Raw genomic sequence first — 26,075 nt, forward strand, 5'->3', positions numbered from 1 at the left:
TATCCTGGCAAACGTGTTTACAGTTTGTACATCAGAATAGTGATACTACTGGGAAGACAGAAAAGCAACAAGTATTGCAGTTCTCGAACTAATCAGGGGTGTCGCACAAAGCAGAAAATGAGCAAAGAGTGAAATCTGGGGAGGTGGAAGAGGGGGGGTGCGTGTAGAAAATGGATGATATGTTTAAGAATAAAAACTAGAACAAAATGAAAGGTTAGGTGACTTACCTTTAATTATAACCTTACTCAATCTTTGAACTGCTCCATCCATCTACAATTGGATGAATGTCAGCCATTTGTCAGCTGACAAATCATTTGGAATACTTTTCAGAAATCTGCTGCTTTGGTATTCAAATTACCTTCCCCTACTACACTGCATAGAAATATTGTGTCTGCACATGTTCACCACCTCATATTGGACTTCACCTTCTGATTCTTATTCAAGAGAAGGCAGCAAGAAAATTCAAAACTACTAAACAAACATTTTGTTGAAATTCAAATCCATGAAAAATTAAAATAGGGACGCAGGTATGAACTTTTCTGTGCAGAGAGAGAACTCCAATCAATTAATCATAACACAGAGGCAATTTGTTGAACCTCTACATATGCAGAACAGTGTAGCACAGCATGTCAGGTTTCCAAGGACCTACTTCTTGAGCTGCCCAGAGATGCTCAAAGTACATGTTCTTTGAGCTGATGAATCTCTCGTGTATTCAATGGAATGATGGTCCACCAATACAATGGGCAAATGACAGGCTGAAATAATCACTATTTATTTGCATTCTGAGCAAACTCAGGAAAAGTCCTCCAATAGCTACTGACAATTAAATGTCAATAAGCAGATCATAGGGATCGAAGTAGCAATTGTGACATTAGTAGCAAGGTGCTTCTTTATAGTTTGGCAAGTTTTCGGGTTAGAAATTTTCCTAGTTGTCAATAATTTTTCTCTCGTGTTTATTTGATAGCACAAGGCACTACCTTTTGGAGTGCTGCCCCTACATCAGGTGAGTGGGAGATCCATTCACAAACAGGGCATATAAAGACAAACTCGAATTACAAAATATTGGTTAGAATGCGCTGTCGGGTGTCGTGTAGAGTCAGCGCAGTCGCTGAGCAGAGACTGATAGCCAAGTTCCGCATACGAGGATGGCCTCAACCGGGATTTTGGGTTTATGTCACACTGTCTGTAACACCCACGACTTGCCTGGACTTGCAAAATCTCTCTAACTGTCCTGGCAGGAGACGATACACATCTCTTTAACCTGTGCTTAACCCTCTTGCCGCTCACACTGCCTGTAACTTTTAAGACTTGATTAGCCGTAAAGACTTGCATTCCAACCATTATTTTGTAAATTGAGTTTGTGTTTTTATATGCACTGTTTGTGAACAGAACTCCCACTCACCTGATGAAGGGGCAGCACTCCGAAAGCTAATGGCTTGTGCTACCAGATAAACCTGTTGGACTTAAACCAGGTGTTGTGAGACTTCTTACTGTGTTTACCCCAGTCCAACGCCGGCATCTCCACATAACAACTTTTCTGCCACTGACTGCTAAAGAACTGGCTACTCTAGGCTGATCCTTTCAAGAAAAACGTAATTGGTTTGAAAATCTGAGGGTCAGTGTGTCAGAATTGACTGTTCTTGGGTCAGGAAGTCCAGGGCATCAACGCAATTAGCAATTTCTCGATGCACGTGAAGATGTTTTGATATAAATGAAAAATCAGGTCCTGCAAACTGAAACAACCACTTGTATAAAAACAATCCACTTTGAATATCTATTTTGAATTCTGAAATGATATTTTGCCAGTCTTTTGCCCTATATTATTCCTCAAATAGCCCCACATTACATATTTTCACGGTAACTTTCACTGCAGTGTTAATGTAAGCCTACTTGTGACACCACTAAACTTAAACAATAACTCTTCTTGCATATAGAATTCAAACAGACTGAACTTCTCACTACGACTTGATGGCTGATCAATCTAGACTATTTTATCACCACCAAGACCACTATCACATGACTACTCAAAGAGCGAATATTTTTTTAAAACGGTGATCCCTTTTCGATTTCCTGCAGTGGATAACAGATAATATCCTGTTGCATGTTGAAGTTGATGAAACTAGGAAGGACGGCAGATTACCCAAATCCAAAGACCAAACAGGAACAGCTGTCATCCCACAAGAATAATCGTACTGAACAGCTTCTTTAAGACATTCGTGCCCTGGGCAGCCAGCTGATCTAACCCCCCACTCTGCTGCATAAAAGATCGTCTCCTTTCCCAGAGCAAGCACTATTCAAATTCCAAACAACAAAGGGTGTTGAACCCTCAACAGTAAATAAAAAGCTTTTCCAAGTCACATGAGATCAGAGAAATAGGTTGGTTGGAAAACTTTTAAAGCATTGGGTGAACTCCTTTCAAAATGACATAGAAACATCACACTGACAGGTGATGGTTCAGCATCGTTCCTTATTCAGATTCCACATAATTCAAATTACATCAAAAGTAGTACAAAAAATGGCACTGGAACGTTAAAAGGTTTAAATGTTTTGACTGACTATAGTTGTTCTTTTTAAGAATAGAAAGGTTAAGAGAAAATTGGATATGAAGATTATTTTCAATTATTTTAGTAAGGAGAAAATGTTAGCAGTGGCAGGAAGGTCAATAACCCAAGGACACAGATTTAAGGTGACTAACAAAAGAACCAAAGGTGACATGAGGAAGGGAAATACACAGAGTTGCTATCTGGAAGGTGTTGCCCAAAATGATGGCGAAAAACTGATTCAATCATAATGTCGTAAAGAGAATTGAATAAACATTCAAAAAGAAGAAAGGAAGCAACATGGGGAAAGAGCCTGAAGTGGGACAAATTTGATTGTTCTACTACAGAGCTGACATAGGCATGATGGGCTGAATGGTCTCTTTCTGCACCACAATGCGAACCTGTAAAAAGATAAATTAAGCTGATGCATAAAAAGCTGAGCAAAATAATGCATACTGATCCAAAATGTGACGAGCAGGTCCAATTACATGTTTGATCCACCTGATGAAAGAGCAGTGCTCCGAAAGCTCATGCTACCAAATAAACCTGTTGGACTTTAACTTGGTGTTGCGAGACAACTTCCTATCCAATCCAATAGTTTTATGCTTCTCTAATCTTGTCATCATATGCTCTGACTAACTATAGAAACCAGGTTCCCAACTTTCCAGTTTATATAATTTGTAAACGGACAATTGTTCAGAACCCTAAAGTCCATAAATGGTATAAAAGCATCCTCAAATTTTAGAAATTATAAAGCATGCTCAAAATTTCCCAATTTGAGAACCTTCTCTTTGATTCCAGTGAACCATTTGTTCTTGTCAAAAGTTGCAACCACACACAGAGAAAATCAGACTTTCAAAGCAATAGTTGAATTGCTTTGAAACCTTGAAGAGATGAATTAGCTCATTTTTTCCTCTCAAGAATATATTTCCTTTCCATTATCTGAGAAAATGTCCAACTTTTCTCTCCAACCACTAGACAGTCTTTTATTCTGCACTTCAGAATCTTTCTGTTTGGAGGCATGTTTCTGCCAATCACATAGGTTTCACCAGCTGCGCTTGCCTCTCACCCAACAGTTTATTTTCAATACTCCTTGGTTCAGCATTAGAATGTTTCCACCGACTTTTCAACAGTTTTGTGTCTGAGCTGGAAACATATCTTTTTTTATCCTGAACGTTACTTCCTTTCCACTTCTTGGCTGCAATAATTATTAAATCAAATTTGTTGGCCAAAGTCTTAGCCCCCCCCCCCCAACCTTTCAAATTATTCCCAAATACTACTTTCACATTGCCAAATGACACAGGCAACCTCAGGAAGCAGGCCTCAATAGAAATAACATTTTATTTGAATTCTTATATTTCTGAACAGAAAATGGAGAAGTTCAAGTATTCCAATCCTTCAGTAACTATAGGTTTTACCCTGGTACGAAGCCAAGATCTGCACCCAAAAATGCCACTAATACAAATATAACGCAATTGAAGCCCATTTTTAGTTAATGTCCTTAATTTGAACTTTCAATTTTTAAAAAAATATCGACGCTGATTAAAAAGATGAGATTAAAGACAAAGCAAACTTCTATACACGCGGAAAATGACGGCATTGGGCTTCATAACTCAACATTCCTCAAAGGGGATTACTGCTGGCTGGCAGCATTGTACAGTACATTATCCTTCAACAAACGAGTCCCCAGTGGCTCAATCTGAAGGAGATATTCAGAGTCATATTATGCTGGAACAGTATCACTAAAGTAGGATAGCAACCACTGCACGTAAATTTAAAATGAATGTTTTAACTGAAGAAGAGGCACTTCTCAGCAACAGCTATATTTGCAACACCAACCTGGCACAGAGTTAACAGTCAATTTTGAGGAGCACATACTGTGGGAGAGCATATTAATGAAGACACATATAGACAGTTTGTTGTGCCTGCTGAACAGCATAATAAATTATGCTCCTTCCATGATAAAATAGTTTACTATTCAGCTTTTAACTTAAGCAATGCCACAGGAGATGTGGGAGTGCTGATTACACACACCCAGACAGGAATATATACACACACTCTAAATAGTGCCTTGACATATTCTATGCCTTAATAGAATCAACATTGTGACTAAGTCTTAGGCTCCTGCAAAAGTGCTGTTGAATTTTTCTCCAAAATGTCGAAATAATTTTAGGTTCCGCTGTTGGCTTTGCATGATTTAAAATTAGTTCAGCAAATGAGGGAGCAGCAGTGAGATCCCAATATCACTTTGGCCAACTAAATCCACATGAACAATCGCAGAGGGCAGGGAGAGAAATGACCATTCTGCTATCCATTTGATATGCTAATTAAAGTCAGAGTTAGAGGCAGGGGCAGGCCAGTGCTGGATGGTAATGAGGTCTACTGCCCCACTTATTATGGGAGAGTTGAGCCACCAGATCAGTCAAACATCAGCTGTGTCGGACAAGGAGGAACAGCAGCAAACTGGAGAAAGCGGGGGAGGAAAATTCCAAATACTTCCAGGTCTTCACATATTGTTGCTTTTGGCCAGTCTTTATATTTCACGGCCTGGAGATTCCACTGTATTTGAGTCACATTTAAACTGAAAAAGAGGATTCAAAACATGGTAAAACGTTTCTGCCCTTTTGTACTTGTACTGCTGGAGGAATGTGCTGGACTCTTCCATGGAAGTCCACTTGGGGGAAAAAAAACAGAACTTGTGTCCCTGAAAATAGACATTTTGTCAAAAAAAAAACTTTTTGTCTGGAGCTAATCAGGACATTTGCCAGAATATTAATATCAGGGGAAGCAACCGCTTCATACTCTAAGAAGAGGGTGCCGATTGGTTGGCAAGTGGACAGTGATTAGTAGAGACTTTGTAATGGAGATTGTACCAGCTGATGGTGACAAGGATTGTTTGAAACGCAAGTCAGGCAGCTTGACTCAGTGGTCAAGGCATTGCCCCATGGAATGGACCAGTGAATGGTTACCACTTATTTTGTTTAGCTGAAATACGCTCAGTGTGGGTATCTGTTAACAGGGCCTGAAATGATAGAATGATATTAACTGATGCTTGTTTTCTGTCACAAGAAAAACGATGGAGTGAAGTATTATAACTTTAAATGACGCCAATTAAAATCAATTTTGAGAAAACCATATATTTGATCCAATTCAAACCACCTTTTTCATTCTGACCCATTTCACAGGCATGTTTAACTTCTTTGTGCATTATTTGTCTCTGTAAATGAATGACAATATTAGATTCAGTCTATGTGGCCAAGCTAATTATGTTACATAGCTGAGGAAGGGCCAGGGCTACGTAAGCACACAAGATGAGATTTCTTTTCAGTCATCGATGGAATAAATTGATTGCTCATGCAGTGCGCCAAATCCATTGGAAACATTTAAACGGCAATGGGTGCCTCATTTCTCTCAATTTTTATCCTTCCTTCAAAATGATCATGTGTCTAATTGTTTGGGAATTGAGGGGGTGGTGAAGGGCAAGTGTGCATAAGTTGTACCAAGTCTGGGACAGGATGGATGGACATTTTAAAATGTTCAAACAGTATTGTCTTGTCCTGCTCTACCTCTCTGCAGTTACTGCTGCAAGTCAAGCCAACAAATCTCCCTGCTGCCGTCCACAACAGCCATTCTTCTTAAATATTCAACTGCTGTGCACAATCACCCAAGCAGTCCAATGGAGTATTTCTTCATCACTTCACTGGTTTCCTGAGTGAATAAATTGGGCTTTGTTCTCCCCCTCCAAAATTCTTTATCTGGATCTGTGCATGGTGCTGTGATTCTACAGGCAATGCAGTCTTATAATAGCTAACTTCTCATACTATGTTTTTTTTAAAAAAAATTTATATTGCAGGTTCAAAAAAAATCCAAATTTCTTTCGCTGGAAGCAAAGCAAATCAGCTGATCCCCATCTGGGTTTTGTGAAAGTGCTTCAAATGTGATGAGAAGAAAAACACACACAGACAAGTAAATGTCAGTGTAAATTGAAACAGCCTTGTGCAAATTTACTGAAAGTATTTTTTGACAATTAAAATCCACACTAAAACATTTAGGTTGAAGAAAAACACATCATTCAATGCCCTGATTGCCAAGTTTCCCACTATCCTCCCCATCTTCTCCTCCAAAAAGTGGAAGGTTCAACAGTAAATAATTTAATTGTAGTATTAGTCCATTTCCCATCTGACCCATGGTCTGAGCTACCAACAACATCAAACTACATAAAATTGAGGAAATATGTGCTCCATGTCAAAGCACTAATGTCCCATTTTAGAACTGTATAACTATAAATCAGGTAGTTGAAAAGATGCGCACTTCCAAAGAAATAACTGAAATTACCTGAGGTAACAGTAAATATGTTGAACGTATTTTTTCTGGCAATCACATGAATCCTAAACAATCACCTGGTCAAACAATGGTGGATCAGCAGTTATTCACAACTGACTATGGAGATATACAAAGTTCAGACCACTCAGCTGAAAGTGGAAGTCATTAGGATTCGGTCAAAATGGAATAAGGAAGTACCATGGCTTCAAACCCAAAATCCCAGCACCAGCAACTTACACATCTTAGTTACGCAATCAGCAAACTAAGGATAGAAGGACAGAAAGTTCTGCACAAATGAGATGGACAACAAGAACTAAGACACATTTAACTATTTTGATGTGCATCAACTACATTGACCACCTTGTCCAGAGATAAGCACACAGTTCTGAATTTGAAAAGGAAGTAAAGAATTAATGCTGGAAAAGGAAGCCTGTTCCCAAAGCTTTTCATCTTGCACTCATCAGGACAAATGTCAGAATGCCAAGTTTCAAATGATCAAAACGATTTGTACTACCAGGGAAAAGGGTTGTGACAGGTTGGCAAGTCAACTCAGATTAGTCAAGGCTTTGCCACAGAGAGAGCAACAGGGAACTAATTACAGGCCCCCCATGTTTCTAGGTAAATCAAAAAAATTTCAAGGCTCACCCATATTCCTTTTATTTGCTGCAAAAACATCCCTATATATGAACCTATATCATTTGCAAAAGAATTACTCATTGCTTTTAAAAAGGGAAGGCATCTGTGAAAATTTCCTAACAATGTTCTGGAAACTGATATTTCACAATATCTTTACGAGGAACCTCAGAAATCCAAGATGGGACAATTTGTTGGAGAACTGAAGGACTGTTTTTTTGTTGAAACTTCAGTAATGCTGCTTGTAATTCAGCATTGGAACATTTCATGATTAATAAAACATATTTACCTATCAATCCATATGACAGAAACTTGTTAACTGATGTCAGTGCCAACCCTGTGATAGGTCCAGTTGTATCTTCTGATCGGATCACCTCTAGGAAAGGTCGAAGAAAAACATTTGGTTCTATTTCTAAGAGGTCTGCAAGAGAAAAGAAAATCAAATTTAATATGATGCCATATATGATCAAATCAAAGCATGCACCTATTGGAAGCACACATACACTGAAATGAATATCTGTCTAAATGTATTTTTGAAAATGTACATATATATAATATGTATATATTTCATGGCATTTACCTTATTTTTTTCCTTTGATGCAACTTCCTTTTTTCATAATGTGATTTGCACAATGTATATATTAAAAAACATAACCCATCTTAGAAACACTTCCAAAGGCTCCACAGAATATGTCAATGGCTATCATGTAGACCTATACAACAAACACGGGGCTCCTAATAAGATGTTACAAACAACAGTACGATGAATGGCCATTTAAACAGTTTTCAATGTTCATCAAGAGTCAGTGCTGGCAGGGACACTGGGGATATGCCTTGCTCTTCAAGTTGTATTCTCAGATTTCAAATACCCATTGGAACCACCAAAAGGGGCAGAAGGGCTTTTGTACAGTGGCTTATTTGAAGGGCAGCAAATCAGCACTTCCTAGGTACTGCAATTGAGTGGGAATTAGTTTATACATTCAAGACAAGAACATCAATTTGCACAAGAGAATTATAAAACAAAGAGCCACACAAGAGGGTATTAGACCAGATAACCAAATGTTTAGGCAAAAGGGTAGATTTTTAACAAGCGTCTTAAAGGAGGGAAAAAAAAGAGGTAGAGAGTCGCACAAGTTTAAGATGGGAATTGCAGAGTCAAGAGCTCCAGCAGCTGTAAGCACAAGTGATGGAAATCAAAGGTGCTGAAGAGGCCGGATTCAAGCAGCTCAGATATCTCAAAGGCTTTAAGGGCTGAAGGAAGTTACAGGAAAAAAAGAAAAGCGATGGAGAAATTTGAAAATAAGAACACAAATTTAATATTGAGGCCCTACTTAATAATATGTTAGTAAGCACTAGGGTATTAGGTACTTGGTGTAAGTTAGGACATAGAAAGCAGACTTTCAGATGAATTTATGAAAGGGGGCCAGCCAGGATTACATGGAAGAGTCAAGTATGGAGGCAGCAAAGTCACAGACAAGAGTTTTAGGAGACAAGCTGAGACAATAGCTTATGTTGGGCAATGTTACAAAGGTGGAAATAAGAAGTCTTTGTGATGTCATGGCTGTGTGGCTACACAATAGACATCAAGGTTGCAAACAGTTGGAGAAAGAGAATCAATGACTAGGGAATGGAATCTGAGGCAGGGACCAAGGGCCATGACTTCAGTCCTCCCAATACTTGGTTGAAAGAAATTGTTGCTTTTCCAGTTCTGAGTGACGGACAAGTAGCCTAATTATTTTGAGACAGTGGATGAACTGAGGGAAGTGGAGCGAGGTAGAGCTCAGTGCCGTCAGTGTGCACGTGGAACTTATCAGTTTTCGATGATATCGCTAAGGGGCAGTATGTAAATGAAAATAGGAGAAGCTTAAGGTTAGATCCTTGGGGTACACCAAGGGTAGTGGCACAGAAATAGGTAGAGAAGCCAATACAGCTAATTCTCTGCTATCCAAATAGATAGGAATGGAAGCAGCTGAGTACTAGAGAAGAACTCAAAGAAACAACCTTCTGACAACAGTATTACAAGTAAGCCATGAAAGGTGTGATTTGACAAATTGTGGGATGTTATTTGTTTCTGACATTTACAATGGAATCCAAATTTTTAGAAAGTTCACATTTTAACTAATTAGAAAACAGAAATTTGTAAAGAGTGGCTGATCAAAAAGAATGATTGTTACCTAAACTAGGAAAGTGGATATTGTAAGCACAAGGTAAATACAATAAGTATTATGCACCTGTAAGCATGCAAGAGTTAATCTGCAAAAATCCTTTCATAGCATAAACATTTCAATAGGCACATTTGCCCTGCGATTGTCTTTAATTTAGAGTACATAAAAAGTTAGCTTTGAAAAGAATTTTCAATTTCACTGAATTCTCGTAATCTTGCAGTGTAAATGAGCTTTATTTTCCCCAGAGGTGTAACTGGCATTTACATTTGGAGATGTCAGCCAGTCGTGGGTTTTGAACTTCGCCGCAATGAACATCACTGCCCCAGAAGAGTTTGAGCGAATAACAGATGTGTTCTCGTCCATTAATTTGTGTGGTATTTAAAGCAATCACAGACCATCACCGGTGATTTGCCATCTAGACCGCACCTGAACAATTTGTCAATAAACATTGTCACGTTCAAACTTCACTCAAAATTAGACGCAATCTTGCTAACATTTTCAAGACCACAAGGGTGGTGGTATCAGAACTCAGTTGGACCATCTCTTCACATCTTATTTATGCTACGACAATAACTTTTACATTATTATAGTGGAGGTGATGGCAGGGGTGGGGGGGGGCATTCTAAGTTAGCTGGCAGCAGTGAAGCGCACGTGCTTCATCAAGGAATGATATTAAAGCAAGTCTGGCTTCAGAATCTTTCAAACAGTGAGTTACTGCATGCAATCAGTTGCACAATGGGGCAACAGGCAGACATTTCAAATTGTAAACAGGTAGCAATGAAAGGTGCAGCCATTTTCCTCATCTTCAAATGTCGCAGTGAGACCCAAAGCAATGAGAAGATTAAAAAAACTTGTTTCTTAAAAAGAAATCAGTACATTGGCTTGGTAATAAAATCACAATGAAAACAAAATGCTTTTAAAAATTCAAGACAAAAACAGTGGGTTAACGAGCACTAAACATGAGAAAGAGAAACAAGGCAGTGGGCATCTCACAGTTCAGCACTGAGGCAAAGAAATGCAAGGTTAATATATAAAAATAATTCATACATGAGAAACCAGAACCCTGGTTGAAAAGGTTATCACACCAACACTGGTTCTTCCATTCACCTAGTTAACCTGAATGAGATATGTATAGTATATGAGGTGTGACAATAATTAACTTTCAGTCAATCTTTTTTTTGATTTAGGTAACTGGGTAAGTATTTATATTTCAATGTCATGGTTAACCATTCAAATAAATGCAACATATTTAATTGTAAACAAATGAGCTTGGAGGCTTTTTTCCTACACTCTGATTCTCCAGATATGTTTATGAAGGTGTGTGCTGTCAGCCATAGCCCTGTGAATGACTGAAAGCTATAAATTTCAATAGCGGTGATCCCCTTAGGAGTATAAAACTTTACATTACAGTAAAACATTTTGAAAACAGAATTCAAGGCCCATTTTTCAGGTGATGGTTCATTATAATTGAAAGTAAAGTAATGTGCTGTATTGGAAAATATGGTGTCAAAATACTGAAAACATAAATTCTTACAGTAAGCGTTTTCCAACATCAATTCTATTGATTAAGCCTTTCATCACAGGCTTGATCTTGTTACTAAGTACACCAGTTAAGGTCAAGCCGTCAATTTATTCCAAACTGCCACAAGAAAATGATATGCAATATCAGGAGGCAAATGTTCACATGTATTTTCTAAACCATGCCTTTTGTCAAATGGTAAATTTTGCATTCTGCGTACAGTAATTGGTATCTCTGTGGATCCTTTATATGTCTGAGTTATGTCCTTCTGAGTTTACACTAACAAATTCACAGTTGCATAGACAAATTGGGCTTGAACCCCACACATTCTTGGAAGAGGCCATCTTCCCACCACTTTAATGAATTCCTTCATTGGTGCGATGAGGTATTTCCTACATTTCTATGAATGTATATAATGCCAAACAAACCTCAAATATTGTCCGGCTCCAGACAGTTTTATTTAAAAGAAAATGCTCGAAATGTACAGCAGGGCAGCACTGCTGCCTAATCTGCTGAATATTTCTGGCCTTTTGTGTCTGTATTTCAAATTTTGCATTTCAAATTTTGCCTTTCATAGTAAAAAAAGAATTGCCTGAACTAACTGGAAATGTGTTCTTTACAGAAGAGAAGTTGAGAGGAGAATTAATTGAAGCGTTCAAATGACGAGTTACAATGGATTAGACTGGGAGAAATTGCTTCCACTGCTAGGTGCCATAAGTCACAAAGGATCAGAGGATCTTGCTCCATTAGAGAGAAACAAATCAGTTATATATAGCTTGAGGGGCATCACTTGGCAAACATGGGGCTTTACAAGGAGGTAGGTTCCCATGAAGTACAGAGCCAGTATGGGAATTGAACCCACTCCATCAGTAACATTCTGCATCACCCTCCAACAAAAGCAGGAGATTAGAACTAATTGGTTTGTCCTGTGAGCCAACACATACATCATGGACTGAATTATTTTCTTCTGATATGATTTTATTCAATGTTACATCAAAGAGTGAATTTACACGACAGCACTCGTGTGAAGCAGTTTCGCTGGATACTATGCCACACCTCTACTGAAAATACAAATGAAAATACCGTACAACTGGTGTTAATCAGAAACTCCTAGGAGGAAATCTCAATCTGCACCACTTCAAAGTCAGTTTGGACCTTAATGTCAGACTTAATACCACGAGTTTAACATTGATCAAAAATACTCTAATGCTTCAAACTCAAACTTCTGGCAGATGATGTGGCATTGGACTGGGGTGGCACAGTAAGAAGTCTCACAACACCAGGCTGAAGTCCAACAGGTTTATTGGTAGCAAGAGCTTTTGGAGCACTGCTCCTTCATCAGGTGAGGCTTGGAAGCAGTCTGGAGAACAGGAGTCAAAAAGATCACGTAATTTTGAAGCATCATCATTAGAACACTTTGGCTCTTCTAATTACACTTATTTTAGGCTTTCAACATCAAATTATTTTTTCTTGGAAGAGCAGGATGTTATCAGAGTGCCCTTTCCAACAGTAGCCACTCAATGACACCACAAAAACTGATATATTGATCCCTAGTTTAATTTGCTGTTGAATGAATCTTGCCGTGTTCATACTGACTATCCAATATGCATATATTGCAATAAGGGCCAGGAGGCTCCGTCATCCGGGGCTGGGATTCTCCAGTCCCGCTGCTGTAAATGGAAATTTGGCTGAGCGCCAAATCTCCGATATCACTTGCAGCCATGGTGGGGCGTACAACATCAGAGAATTCCAGCCAAGAAGTACATTTCAAAAGTCATTTGTTGAGCACTTTGTGGCAACTCAAAATTAGGAAGCATTACAAAGTATATACAGCAGGGAAACAGGCCTAAAGGTCTATATGCTGATGCTCAAATTCCACATGAGCCTCCTCCCACCTTTCAACTAACCTCAGAAAAAATCCTAAACTCCTCACTCCAACATGTGCTAATCTAGCTTTCCTCAACAATCCCCACTGATAGCAGCTTCTGCACTCCAATTAGTCTACTGTAAAGATGTTTCCCTCAATTCCTTTTTGGATTTATCAGTGATCACTTTGTATTTATGAACCTTAGTCTGGTCTCACCCACAAGTGAAAACATCTCCTCCAAATCTGTCCTATCAACCTCTTTCAAATCTTGAAGATCTCTTATCAGGTCACTCCTGAAGGTTCATCTTTCCCAGAGGAAAAAGTTGGAGCCTGGTCAAACTTATTTGATAGGTACAACCGTTCAGTTCTGTTGTCATTCCAGTGATTTCTCTTGTGCAAACTTCTTCTCATCCTTCCTTCTTTTACCAGTTTCAAATCTCAGACAGTCTGGTATTTAAACCACATTGTGATGTTCAGCTGCTAAGATGAGCTATATTGAACCTGAGGTGCCCCTTCAGGGTCACTGCTCAAGTGCTCGCTGTGCCAAGTGATTAGAACAGGCAATCCAGCTACTTATTAAAAACTCCTGAAATCAACTGAAAAACAGTTGTAGTTACTCATAAACTGGAATGAATGAATGGAGGATTGATAAATATTGTAATGGTGTACAACATAATACATATATTAGTGTTTTTTTGTGTTTCAGCAAGGCCAGACAATGACACCCACGCCCACAAATGATAAAAAGAAAAGAACATTTTGAAGTCCAGTTTTTTTCTACAGGTAGTCACTCCATCTTGTTGGAATACAGCTCAGATGTTGGGAAAGCCAGATTATTACTCATTCCAATGTTGTATGTTGTTATGTTACGTCGAGTTAATAGGCTTCTGTTTACTTAAGTGTCCCTGGGATTTCAGATTCACGTGATTGACAGGATCATGTGATGTTGTGGTTTATTTGCTGTCCTAGATCTGTAGGAAATAGAAACTGGCTGTTTGCAGATATGAGTTGGAGTTTGGCTGTTCCATTTGAAGTCAGGAGAGTTTTGCAGGCTTCTGAAAGCTCTATATATCTCTACAAACTCCAAGGCTTTCTAAACTCAACATAGCAAGTATGTTCATGATTGCTAACCAGATTTACAGTGGGTTTTAAGACTGCAAGAAGAATGTTGCTTATTTGGAACTGAAATAGTGATGAGCTCGAAATTAGAGTTGTTTATTTTTACATTTAAAGATTGTTCAACTGTGAAGAGTTAAGCTGCTTCATTTTGTTAAGTTATACTTAAACTGTGTTATGAATAAAACTAGTTTTGATGTGCAGGCAGATGGTGCTCGAAGAATCAGGCAGATGAGATAGAGCTGTGCATGTACTCTCTAATACCGCAACTTCACCGCTCTATGTTCCCAATGAAGACTTTTTGTTGCCTTCCCAAATAAACCTTCTCCATGTTGGTCAGTCACAAGTCTCGGACTCCCATCAACCAATGTGAATACAAGATCTCCTTGGAGATGCTTTGAGGATATCCCTGAAGGCATTTTCTCCATGTGTCCTGCACTGAGGCTAAAGCAAGCTTCATCTATTAAAATATTATATGGTCATGTGGAATGCAATAAATGTTGCTATAAGTCAATTGCTGCAAAGAATTCATAAACTAAAAATTGATGCAGAAATGCCAAAATTTACATTGACCTTGGTCAGCTCTCACGAGACAGGGTTTAGTGGATTGAAAACAAATATGCCAAGAATAAAAAGAAGTGAATTCAAGCAGACTGAAGCCAAGCAGAATATATCCTCCTTTCAATAAAGTTAGGGAAGTGCTTCCTCCATTCAACTATAGAAATGGAGGGGAAGGTCGGAGATGCTTGTCAATTAACAGAATGTAGACTTTTCTGGCTTGGGTGACAACAGGAATACGCCACCAACAATGTGCTAGTGAGGAGAAAAGTGAAGAGAAAACACCACAAGGCAAAAACACTCGATTTCCTTTCCTCCATTCCCTCCACCCCCACTCACCACCACGTCCCCAACCCCAAGTCCACAATATTCTACACCCATATCAATACTAAACAAATGACAGATTTTGCATTTTTCTTATCTCTTCACAAGAAAGAAGTAAAACACTATTTGAAGTCTCTGGTACATTTGCTCGTGTCCAGGGCTGACTTTCTGTTGCTCAATGATTTATGTTGACATTTAACATCAATTAAAGTAGGATTTCTTGTCACTTTACTGTATGAATGAGTTGATAAATCCTTTATTTTACTTTTAGCGAGCAACATGAACCAGGCTCCATTTCATTTAGTGAATAACATCTTGGGGCTATCAGCTGCTATAACAACACCCATTTAATGAAAACACAAAACCTGCACAGAAAATAGAAAACAGGTAAGAACAACATTCAAGAATTCTGAAAGTCACGAATCACCGAATGACCTGATCCTACTTCATTCAGATGGACCCCGAAAGCAGTTTGTAAGAAACAAATCTATTAGAAGCCATACATAACTTAATTGTGCTGAGATGCAATAAAGGACTTCAAAGCCAACTCTGACCTCCTGTGCCAAGGAATTTAAAACCTGAACACAAAGCACATTTTCATCAGCAGTATGGACACTCAATTTTTCTGCTGCAGTTTTGCTGGCCTTTACCACCTTATTATGACACTATTATTTTGGCCTTTTCCAGCACATGTCAACACACATAGGACCGCATCAGAAACCTGAAATACAAGACACGCAAGTACACAGGACCTTAAAAGACCCAATAGTTTGAACAAGAGAACAGCATTTATTGGAAATTTCATGTTTGTAAGTAAGCATTGCTCAACACACTGAAAATCTTGATTAAAAAAATCTTCAGGGCAAGTTATTTGGGTTTTTTTTTAAGACTACATCTTGATCATTACACCACTAAAACATGTCATGAAGTACTGTAGCTGCTGTTCTCATCAGAACTTGTTAACCAGCGAGCTCAAATCATCAGCACATTGCTATCTGCCTGTATATCATATATATATTTCCAAGAGGCAAACACTTACAAATTGACTATGGACAACATGCAAAGTACACTGAATTTTTCTTAAAGGCAGAAAAACAAGAGAGTTTGGAGATAGTGCCTAACACTAAGGCAGTTACGCAAAATTTTTGCAGAATTAAAAAAAGTTTTAAAAATGATGCTTTCTGCATGCAATTTTTGATGGATTCAAGCAGTTTGAAGCATGTCATCAGTTGATTGGCAAAAAATCAAACATTAAGAGGATGCTGAACATGTTAATTAATTTAGATTAAGGCAGATGAATCGCAAGTTCCTGAACTGAAGTCAGTCTTCACACAAGACTAAAAATCACAACTAAAAGAAAAATTTTGATAAATAAAAGCTTAAATAAATCGAGGGTGTGTTCTTAAGCAAAAGAAACATAGTGGCAGCACAGTAGGGCAGCATGGTGGTAGAGTGGTTAGCACTGCTGCTTTACAGCGCCAGGAACGTACTTGGGTCACTGTCAGTTTAGAGTTTTCATGTTCTCCCTGTGTCTGCCTGGGTTTCCCCAGTTCCCTCCCACGGTCCAAAGATATGCAGGTTAGGTGGATTGGCTGTGCTAAATTATCCCTTAGTGTCAGGAGGCCTGGTTGGAGTGAATGCATGGGGTTATGGGGCTAGGACCTGGGTGGGATTATGATCAGTGCAGACTCGATGGGCTGAATGGACTCCTCTGCACTGTAGGAACCCCTTCTATAATTCAATGACCAGCAATTCAAGGGATTAAAGGGATAGGCTGTATCAGCATTTTAAATAATTATCGGTCATTGTCAATATTCTCCTTTCACTTCCTTGGGTGGAGGGCAATAGTTTTGGCCAAAATTTCCCTTACCCAATGCAGGGTGCTGATGCCAACTGTGATGCTCTTACTGAGATAAGGGAACTCAGCCAAAACCAGGAATTAAACTCAAAGTTCTTGGGGCCTGGTTGACATAATTAACTTACTGGATAAATGTTCTGCTCATTTCATCTTCAAAACCACTTTGATTGTGTGACCCAATAGAAAGCAACACATTCCCATTTTGATATTTCATCTGCATCAACAGGCAAGTTTCAACAGTAAAACAGGATCTTCTAGGTAGTAACGTGGAAAACAGTAAGAAAATGCAATTAATCATTTATATTAATACAACTGAGACTACCTTGTTGAAGCTCTCCGTTGGCCATAAAGCACTTTGGGATATCCAGAGGTCATGGAAGGCATTATATAAATGCAACTTTTTTAAAAAACAGATCACATACAATTCACACCTGATTTAGTTTCTTAAAGAAAAACTGTTCACTGAAAACGTCTATCAAGACATCTGCATTGATGACAAAGTAAACAACTGATTTTATAGTTATGCTGAAAGAAATCTTTCTATGAAATTTGCAGAAAGAATTTCCAGAGAACAGCTCAAAGCATGATATGACATGCACCTCATTCTTGCATGGTTACCTATTCAGAATCGAATACACAGCCAACACAGTATTCATGGCAGCACATTGATATCTACCATGAACTAGACTAGATCTGTAGTATTAACTTAGCAATACATAACAACCATCAAAAACAGCTATCAAATGGACTTAAATTAATTGCATGTATAAAGTCATAGTTTTGCTGGACAACTGAAATTAAATAATCAAAGCTACAGTGAAAATATCTTCAAGGTACTATCAATGAAAATTGTAACCTCTGGCTGTCCCATTATATCTTGGCAAAACATTTCTAAATTCTGGCTACATATGACAGACCTTTTAAACACAATAACTAGATTTTGTGGTCTGTTATGAAGAAATAGCATTGCTGTTCACCTCACTGACTTCTGCACACACAAGTTTTCCCCACTCTTGAGCAGACTTATTCCAATTCGGCTCCTGAGCCAACACATTGTTTTTAAGATTTCCCATGTTAAATTAACTTCTGAAGGTATAAGACTCACACTTACAGAATTACATTTCAGGAACAGAGAGATTTATTTTAAGCAGCAGTTATCACTACTTGCTCCTGAACATACCCGCCCCAAAATTTTCTGGTATGTAGTAGGGATCTAGTGGCAAATACCCAGAAGTTCATGCCACTGCGTTGATTTCAGTATTTAGTTGAGCAACAGGACCTTGTACCACACCCTGAGGAGAGAGGTATAGCTGACAGCAACTTTTGGGTTTTCATGTCTAACTGAGCATCTGCAGAATGCAGAAGCTGTCATGGTTTCTTCATTGTAAGGGTAAACATGATAGCCTCACTGTTATCTACTCAAAGTCTGGAACAAGATACCCATGTACAATTCAGAGTACAAGTTTCAAAGATTCTACGTGGCTTACATATTGGCTCAGAGGTAATGAATGCAGGAGGCCTATAATGGTGGATAATTAAGAGCTCATGAAATATCAGCTCTTATATATCAAAATATAGGGTTAAAGAAAGCCTGTTACTGTGTTTCTGAGATAAGAAGTGACTTCTGCAATACTGATCCACTGGCAGGGACACTTTCAGCAGGCTGATTCTAACAATTCCCAATCTTATTCAATATCGGCAAAATAAGACATTATGCTTCAAATCAATTTTCAATACCAGAGAAAAAGGTGAGATTCAGCAAGACAAAAGAAACCAATAATGAGAAACACCTTTCATATTCTTGAGGTCCAGCACACTGACCTGTGTACAACATTCCTAATGATTTAACAGTCTACTGCAATGATGCAACTGCTTAAGTGCACATCAAGAGTGGTGTGGATTGCCCTTGAAACTTGTCACTGTTATTTTGGAGAACTTTATGTACTTTATAGACGGAACAATGCAGGTATAATTCAACTGATCAAACTCCAATTCAAATAAACCAAAGTCAAAATATTTTCCTACTGGCTTAACTCTAAATATCACCCAATATAATTGTATTCTTTTGAGCAAACAGAGGTACTGTTAAAGAACAAAGAAAATTATAGCACAGGAACTGGCTCTTCAGCCTTCCAATCCTGCACCGATCGTGCTGCCTGACTGAACAAAAACCCCCTACCTTTCCAGGGACCACATCCCTCTATTCACACCCTATTCGTGTATTTATCACGATGCCCCTTAAAAGTCACTACCAAAGAAGAACAACATTCATCAAAAGTAACATAATAATTTTACCCCTTAAATATTTTAACAGTGTAAAATATAACGACAATGGATTCATTACACTGTAGCAGTGGTGAGAAGTAGCTCCGCTTTATACTATTGTAGAAATGCAGCATAAACTTGGAATGAGAGATGCCGTGCAACTAGATCAGTGTGACACTGTGGAGAAGGAAGTCTGTTCTTCCCAGTTTCATTTTCAGTTTGTGCCCCAGGCTGTGCTGACATTAACTAGGTCACTATGCTGCTCTGTATTGCTGCTCATTATAGGGTAGATGCACCCTTCGTCAGCCATTCAACATAGTGTTAGAAATCTTATCTTATTTGATGAACATTTATTTACCTTTTGGACTTGGTGAAAATTGCTAAAGATACAGAGAGGGAATGAATGTAAAGCATAATTTACTAAGAGAATGAAAAACTCGAATTCAATCAGTTCTCTCAAACTACAACATTGCTTAAAATGTAGCATCTTTAACATAATAAAATCTCCTAAGGTGCTTCTCACGAGCAACTGGAACAAAGAATGACACCGAATCACATGCAAAGATACGAGGTCCAATGACCAAAAGCTTGGGCAAAGAGCTAGGTTTTAAGGAGTATCTTAAAAGATGGCAAGCAAGGTAGAGAGGTGGAAAGAGGTAAGAAGGGTATTCCAGAGTTTGGGGCATAAGAAACTGAAGACAGTTGCAACTATAAACAGGGATGCTCAAGAGACCAGAATTAGATGACTGCAGAGATCTTGGAAGGTTGAAGGGCCCTAAAGATAAAGTATAGTGGCGGCCTTGGAGAGATTTGAAAAAAGGTTGAGAATTTTTTAAAAAACATCAAAACATTACCTGGCCAGAAGCCTATGTAAATCAGCCAGCACAGGGGTGATGGGAAACTGGGCTGGCTGCATGACAGTTTTCGATGGCTTCACTTTACAAAGGGTAGAATGTGAGGCCAAGCAGTACAGTAGATTAGCTGAGTCTAGCGGTAATAAATTTTAAAAAATGGGGGTTTCAGCAGTAAACAAGCTGAAACAGGAGCAAAATCTCACCAGGGGAAAATATACAGTCTTAGTGTCGGCACGAATTTAGGGTTAGAAGTTCATCCCAGGATCAAACATGGTGGCAAACAGTTTCAGAATTTCAGATCTCATGTCAGGAGGAGGGATGGAGTCAGTAGCTTGGAATGAAATTCGGAACAGGGGAACAAAAGAGACAATGACTTCAGTTTTTCCAATACTTAATTGGAGGAAATTTCTACTCATCCAGTGCCGGATGTCAGATAAATAATCTGATAATTTAGCAATGGCAGAGAATCAAGTGGGGTGATTGTGAGTAGAGGTGAATGTTGTCAGCTTACATGTGAAAACTAATGCTGTGCCTTCAGATGATGTCACCAGAGGCAGCATGTGAATGAGAAATAGAAGAGGGCCATGGGTTGACCCTTGGCGAACACCAGCAGTAATGGTGTGGGAGCTGGAACAAAAGCACAAGTGATTCTCTGGCTGCAAACAGGCAAATAAGACTGGAGCAAAGTGAGATCAGTCCCACCCAGCTGGATGACACTGCAAAGGTGTTAGAGAAGGATATAACTAACCTTGTCAAAAGTAAAGTAAAAGTAAAAGTTTATTTATTAGTCACAAGTAAGTCTTACAATAACACTGCAATGAAGTCACTGTGAAATTCCCCTCGTCGCCACACTTCAGCACCTGTTTGGGTCAATGCACCTAACCAACACATCTTTCAGACGGTGGGAGGAAACCGGAACACCTGGAGAAAACCCACGCAGGCACAGGGAGAACGTCACAAACTCAAGCTGGGAATCGAACACAGGTCCCTGGCGCTGAGAGGCAGCAGTGCTAACCACTTGCCACCTGCCATCCCATGTCAAAGGCTGCTGACTGGTCAAGGACACGGAGGGAAAGTTTACCTTCATCTCAATCATATATGATGCGATTGGGACTTTGATAAGAGCCATTGCAGTGCTGTAGACAGGGTGAAAAACTGATTGGAAGGATTTAAACAGAGCTCCAGATGGTGATATGTACATGTTGCCGTCCAAGGACTTTCAGGAGGAAAGGAGGTCGGCAGTAGGACTGAGTTTGCAAGGATGGAGGGGTTAAGGGTTTTTTTTCAAAGAAGAGAAGAATGAAAATTTCAAGCAGAGGGGACTACACCCGAAGACAGAACCATTTACAACATCAATAAATACGGGGGCTGCAGGGGGAAGGGGAGTTGGGTAATCAGCAGCTTAAATGCTCAGTGAACTATAATTTCCTTCAGTACTGTTTAAAGAGCATTTCTAGTAGCCAGTCTACCGAATCACCCTCCAGTTTTGAGAGATGTAGTAAACCAGAAACAGGAATCATGGACAAGTATTAACAATGTAATGGTACTTTGAAATGAATTTATTTTTTAAAAATAATTTCACACATTCAAATGCATGAATGTGAAGCAACTTCACATGCTAAGCCATACCTTACTATGTAAACCACAGACTGCAAATTCAGAACATTAAAATAACTTTACAGCCTGACCAATGAAATGGCTATAATGATGATAGCTATTCAAAGCAATACAACTGTGGCACTGGTAACACAAATACAACTTGACAGATGGCACCAAACTCATCATGCTATTGTATTTGCTTAATCCCATCACAACTGAGTGAATGGCTTCTTTTTGAAGAGTCTACTAGATCACATCAGTTCATTTCCCACCACCAGATAAAGTCAACTTTTGTATAATGTGATTCTTTTAGAAAACTTTTCATCAATACACATAGCTTTTTATCATGCCAAAACATCTTAAAATGGTCCTTTTCCTCATCAGGAAACTGTTATCTGGGCAACCGTAATGTTGCTGCTCACACTGCGGTTCAACAGTGCCAGAATAATAGTTCTCTCCTCTTCCAATTTCAGTAACATACTCTGTCCCTGACTGGGTTAATGGTCTAGTGATAATACTACTAGGCCATCACCTCTCCTTGAGAAAATCAATTTTTAAAATGAAATAATGAATACAAATAACCAGTTGACTGATTTCAGACAATCACCACCACAACTGCAATATTTGTCTGATGGAGTCATGGTTTCATAATGCAACAGGATAACCATGTTCTATAAAATAATTTGCATTCACACAAACTATATGATACAGAGTATAATTTAGTGCTGTGGACAATCTCTTAACACAATGAAGAGATGCTACATCATTGTAAACACAATACTGTTGACAAGCTAAATTCTGCAAACTTGTTACACAAAATACTGCTGTTCTAAAATCATGAACAGCCACTAAAATTGACAGCACAGTTGACTTATTAACATGCAGTATTTCTGAAGTTCAACCTTATCCAGAATCTCAAGACTCCCCTGCCTTGATTACTGCCTTGTCTTTATAATATTCAGCAACCATCCCCCCTCCTCCCACCTCACCAAACTAGGAATTGTTGGTCTTGAAAGTAAATAACACAAGAACAATGGGCCAATTATAGAACAATTGGAATATATTTGGATCTTGGATTAAATGAAAGGTGCAGTTTAATATAAATAAACTTGATATTTCTGCACAAAATGCTTGCAAAATAACCACAAACTATAAATAAAAGACATTTGGGGTAGACTGATGGATTGCACAATATTCAGGGGTAAGCAAAGGAAACAAGGATTTATAGCCAGAGGAATAACACTCGAGTCCCAGGAAGTGATACTGAGGTGATGTGCAGTTCTGGTCCAGCCCACATGAAAATACCATTCTTTTCATATCACTTCACTCCAAGAGAATCATATTATTTCTTGAGGTAGTACATTAGATACAATCACCTGTGGTTCACCAGGAGGCCCAAGTTCAAATCTCACCATGTTGAGAAGTGAACTTGAATTCAGTAAGCCAGGTCATTTGTCAAAAATAATCATGAAAGTCATCAGTAGCCCCAAAATCCCATCTGATTCACCAATATCTTCCAGGGAGAGAAATTCTTCCAGTGACTTATCGATAATTTTTACTTCCACACTATTATATTTGATCTTTCAGACTGATGGGCAATAGCATTGACCTTTCCCTTATGAAAAAAGGCAACTAAGTGATAATTTAAAAAGATGTTTTGAAGATAAGCTGAAAGAAAAATTAAAGAATATTTACAATGCAGGAATAAATGTTTGGGAGGATCCTACTGAGTATGTTCAACTGGATTCCCCAACAGTTTTGTAACAAGAAAATACAGCAGTCTATCTAGAAAGTTGGCAATTCTGTATTCACCTGCTACAAAATAGCTTATAGAAACATAGAACAGTACAGCACAGTACAGGTCCTTCAGCCCTCAATGTTGTGCCAAGCTATGTCCAAACCCAAGATCAAGCTATCCCACTCCCTATCATTCTGGTGTGCTCCATGTGCCTATCCAATAACTGTCTGAAAGTTCTTAAAGTGTCCCACTCCACTATCACAGCAGGCAGTGCATTCCACACCCCAACCACTCTGAGTGAAGAATCTACCTCGGACATCCCTCTTATATCTCCCACCATGAGCCCTACAGTTATGCCTCCTAGCAACAGCTACATCCACCCAAGAAAATAGTTTCTGCACATCCACTCTATCTATCCCCCTCATCATCTGATAAACCTCTATTAAGTTGCCTCTCATCCTCCTCCACTCCAAAGAGAAAAGCCCCAGCTCCCTCAACCTTTCCTTATAAGACCTACCCTCCAAACTAGTTGGCATCCTGGTCAATCTCCTCTGCACTTTCTCCAATGCTTCCACATCCTTCTTATAGTGAGGTGACCAGAACCGGACATAATATTCCGAATGCGGTCTCACCAACGTCCAGTATAGTTGCATCATAACCCCACGGCTCTTAAACTCAAATCCCTTGTTAATAAACGCTAACACACGATAAGCCTTCTTCACGGCTCTATCCACTTGAGTGGCAACCTTCAGAGATCTGTGGATATGAACCCCCAAGGTCTCTCTGTTCCTCCACATTCCTCAGAACCCTGCCGTTGACCCTGTAATCCGCATTCAAATTTGTCCTACCAAAATGAATCACCTCATATTGATCAGGGTTAAACTCCATCTGCTACTTTTCAGCCCAGCTCTGCATTGTATCAATATCTCTTTGCAGCCTGCAAAAGCCCACCACCTCTTTCACTACTTCACCAATCTTGGTGTCATCAGCAAATTTACTAACCCACCCTTCAGCCCCCTCTTCCAAGTCATTGATAAAAATCACAAATAGCAGAGGACCCAGCACTGACCCCTGTGGTACACCGCTGGTAACTGGCCTCCAGTCTGAAAATTTTCCTTCCATCACAATCTATGAGACAGCCAGTTACTCATCCAATCAGCCAAATTTCCTGCTATCCCACACCTTCTTATCTTCTTCACAAGCCTACCATGGGGAACCTTATCAAACGCCTTACTAAAATCCCTGTATATGACATCAACTGCTCTACCTTCATCTACACACTTAGTTACCTCCTCAAAGAATTTAATCGAATTTGTGAGGCAGAACTTACCTCTCATGAAACCGTGCTGACTATCCCAGATTAAGCTGCATCTTTCCAAATGGTCATAAATCCTATCTCTCAGGACCCTTTCCATTAACTTACCGACCACCGATGTAAGACTAACTGGCCTATAATTACCAGCCCCTTGGAAACTCTGCCCAAGTAAACTGTCACTACTTTTTGGATGATCCACTATCACTTAGTTCTCAATTTCACAGTAACATGAAGATAGTACCACTTTTAAAATAGTTCTAGAATGGAAGTTAATCTGATTTATGAGCCATGTAGCCTCAAGTTTAACACAGGCAATACTAAATTTAACTATACAGGTAATTTCAGATTAAGATAATAATTATGCATATAGCAATTTAACCAGTAGCCATGTCTGATGGAAAAAGGAAGCTTTTTAGAGCATGTTCCCAACTGCATGTATGGGAATGTATTAAAACATAATTATGCTCTGGCATAATTACCAGAGGGAGGAAAAGCAGAAGCTATTCAAATTAAAATGTGGATTGGTCATATCTGGGCACAAAATGGAAATTTCAGACATTTGGAAAGTCAAAATGCTCATTTAATCATTTCTCACTTATGATGTTGTGCAAGATAGTAAGATATTAAGTAGCAACAACACCTGTGTGTGTGTGTGCATACACGCATGCGTGCATGTCTGTGTATAAAGTGACAACCAGGCAACAGTTGTTAGAAGTTACATTAAAGAACTGCTGAAACCCAGGAGATTAGGAATTAAATGTAAAATGCTTCTAAAGCTTTAACTGACATGTAATTAGCAGGGGGTCATGTTTTGAGGGCCCTGGCTCAGAGAGGAGGCCACTAAAACTAAACTGAGCAGTGATTTTGCATGAAATGGTCAAAGGTTGTCTGGGGAAGGATTAAAATAAATCTACAGCAACCAACAGCCAGTTCATGCCTCAGATACTTCCCAAGTGAACATACTTGGGAAGCATCTAACTGTAATATTAGGCATGTTGTGTAATTCAAATGTAGCGTGACAATTTCAAAATAGAACTTGATAAATTGATCATCATATTACTTTCTCATAAACATCACAGTAATACAATAATTTATGTAAATTGTACACATTATCATGGTAGGCTGTGAAAAAAATTATCTTCCACAGTACCAGACTGAACTGATATTGCTCCAGGCTTCAGTGATTTTGCCCTTCATGAGATCAATTGCTGGCACCCTAGTTACTTTTAACTCAAAATGAAATTACTAAATAAAACTAAATCAAAGTAAAGCAGTCACCCCATGACAAATTCATTGGTCCAAAACCAAACATTGATAGATATTGATCTGTAGCTCCATTGTGAATTTAAGTCAGGTTCTGAAGTCCACTTCTAATGCGCAAAAGGACTGGTTAACAAGGTT

The 26,075-nt window shown here is 38.9% G+C and overlaps 1 protein-coding gene across 12 annotated transcripts in view; it reads right to left on the reverse strand.

Moving 5' to 3' along the window:
• gbf1 (golgi brefeldin A resistant guanine nucleotide exchange factor 1) overlaps positions 1–26,075 on the reverse strand; it is a 200,419-nt gene that overhangs the window by 99,684 nt on the left and 74,660 nt on the right. For all 12 annotated transcript variants that reach the window (XM_080215884.1, XM_080215883.1, XM_080215882.1 and 9 more), the window contains one exon: positions 7,786–7,917. In XM_080215884.1, coding sequence (XP_080072010.1) covers positions 7,786–7,917 — 132 coding nt within the window. The remainder of the gene's footprint in view (positions 1–7,785; positions 7,918–26,075) is intronic.

The sequence above is a fragment of the Carcharhinus amblyrhynchos genome, chromosome 31, assembly GCF_965287045.1.
Source record: "Carcharhinus amblyrhynchos chromosome 31, sCarAmb.v2.hapA, whole genome shotgun sequence".
In the NCBI taxonomy this organism is placed as follows: Eukaryota; Metazoa; Chordata; class Chondrichthyes; order Carcharhiniformes; family Carcharhinidae; genus Carcharhinus; species Carcharhinus amblyrhynchos.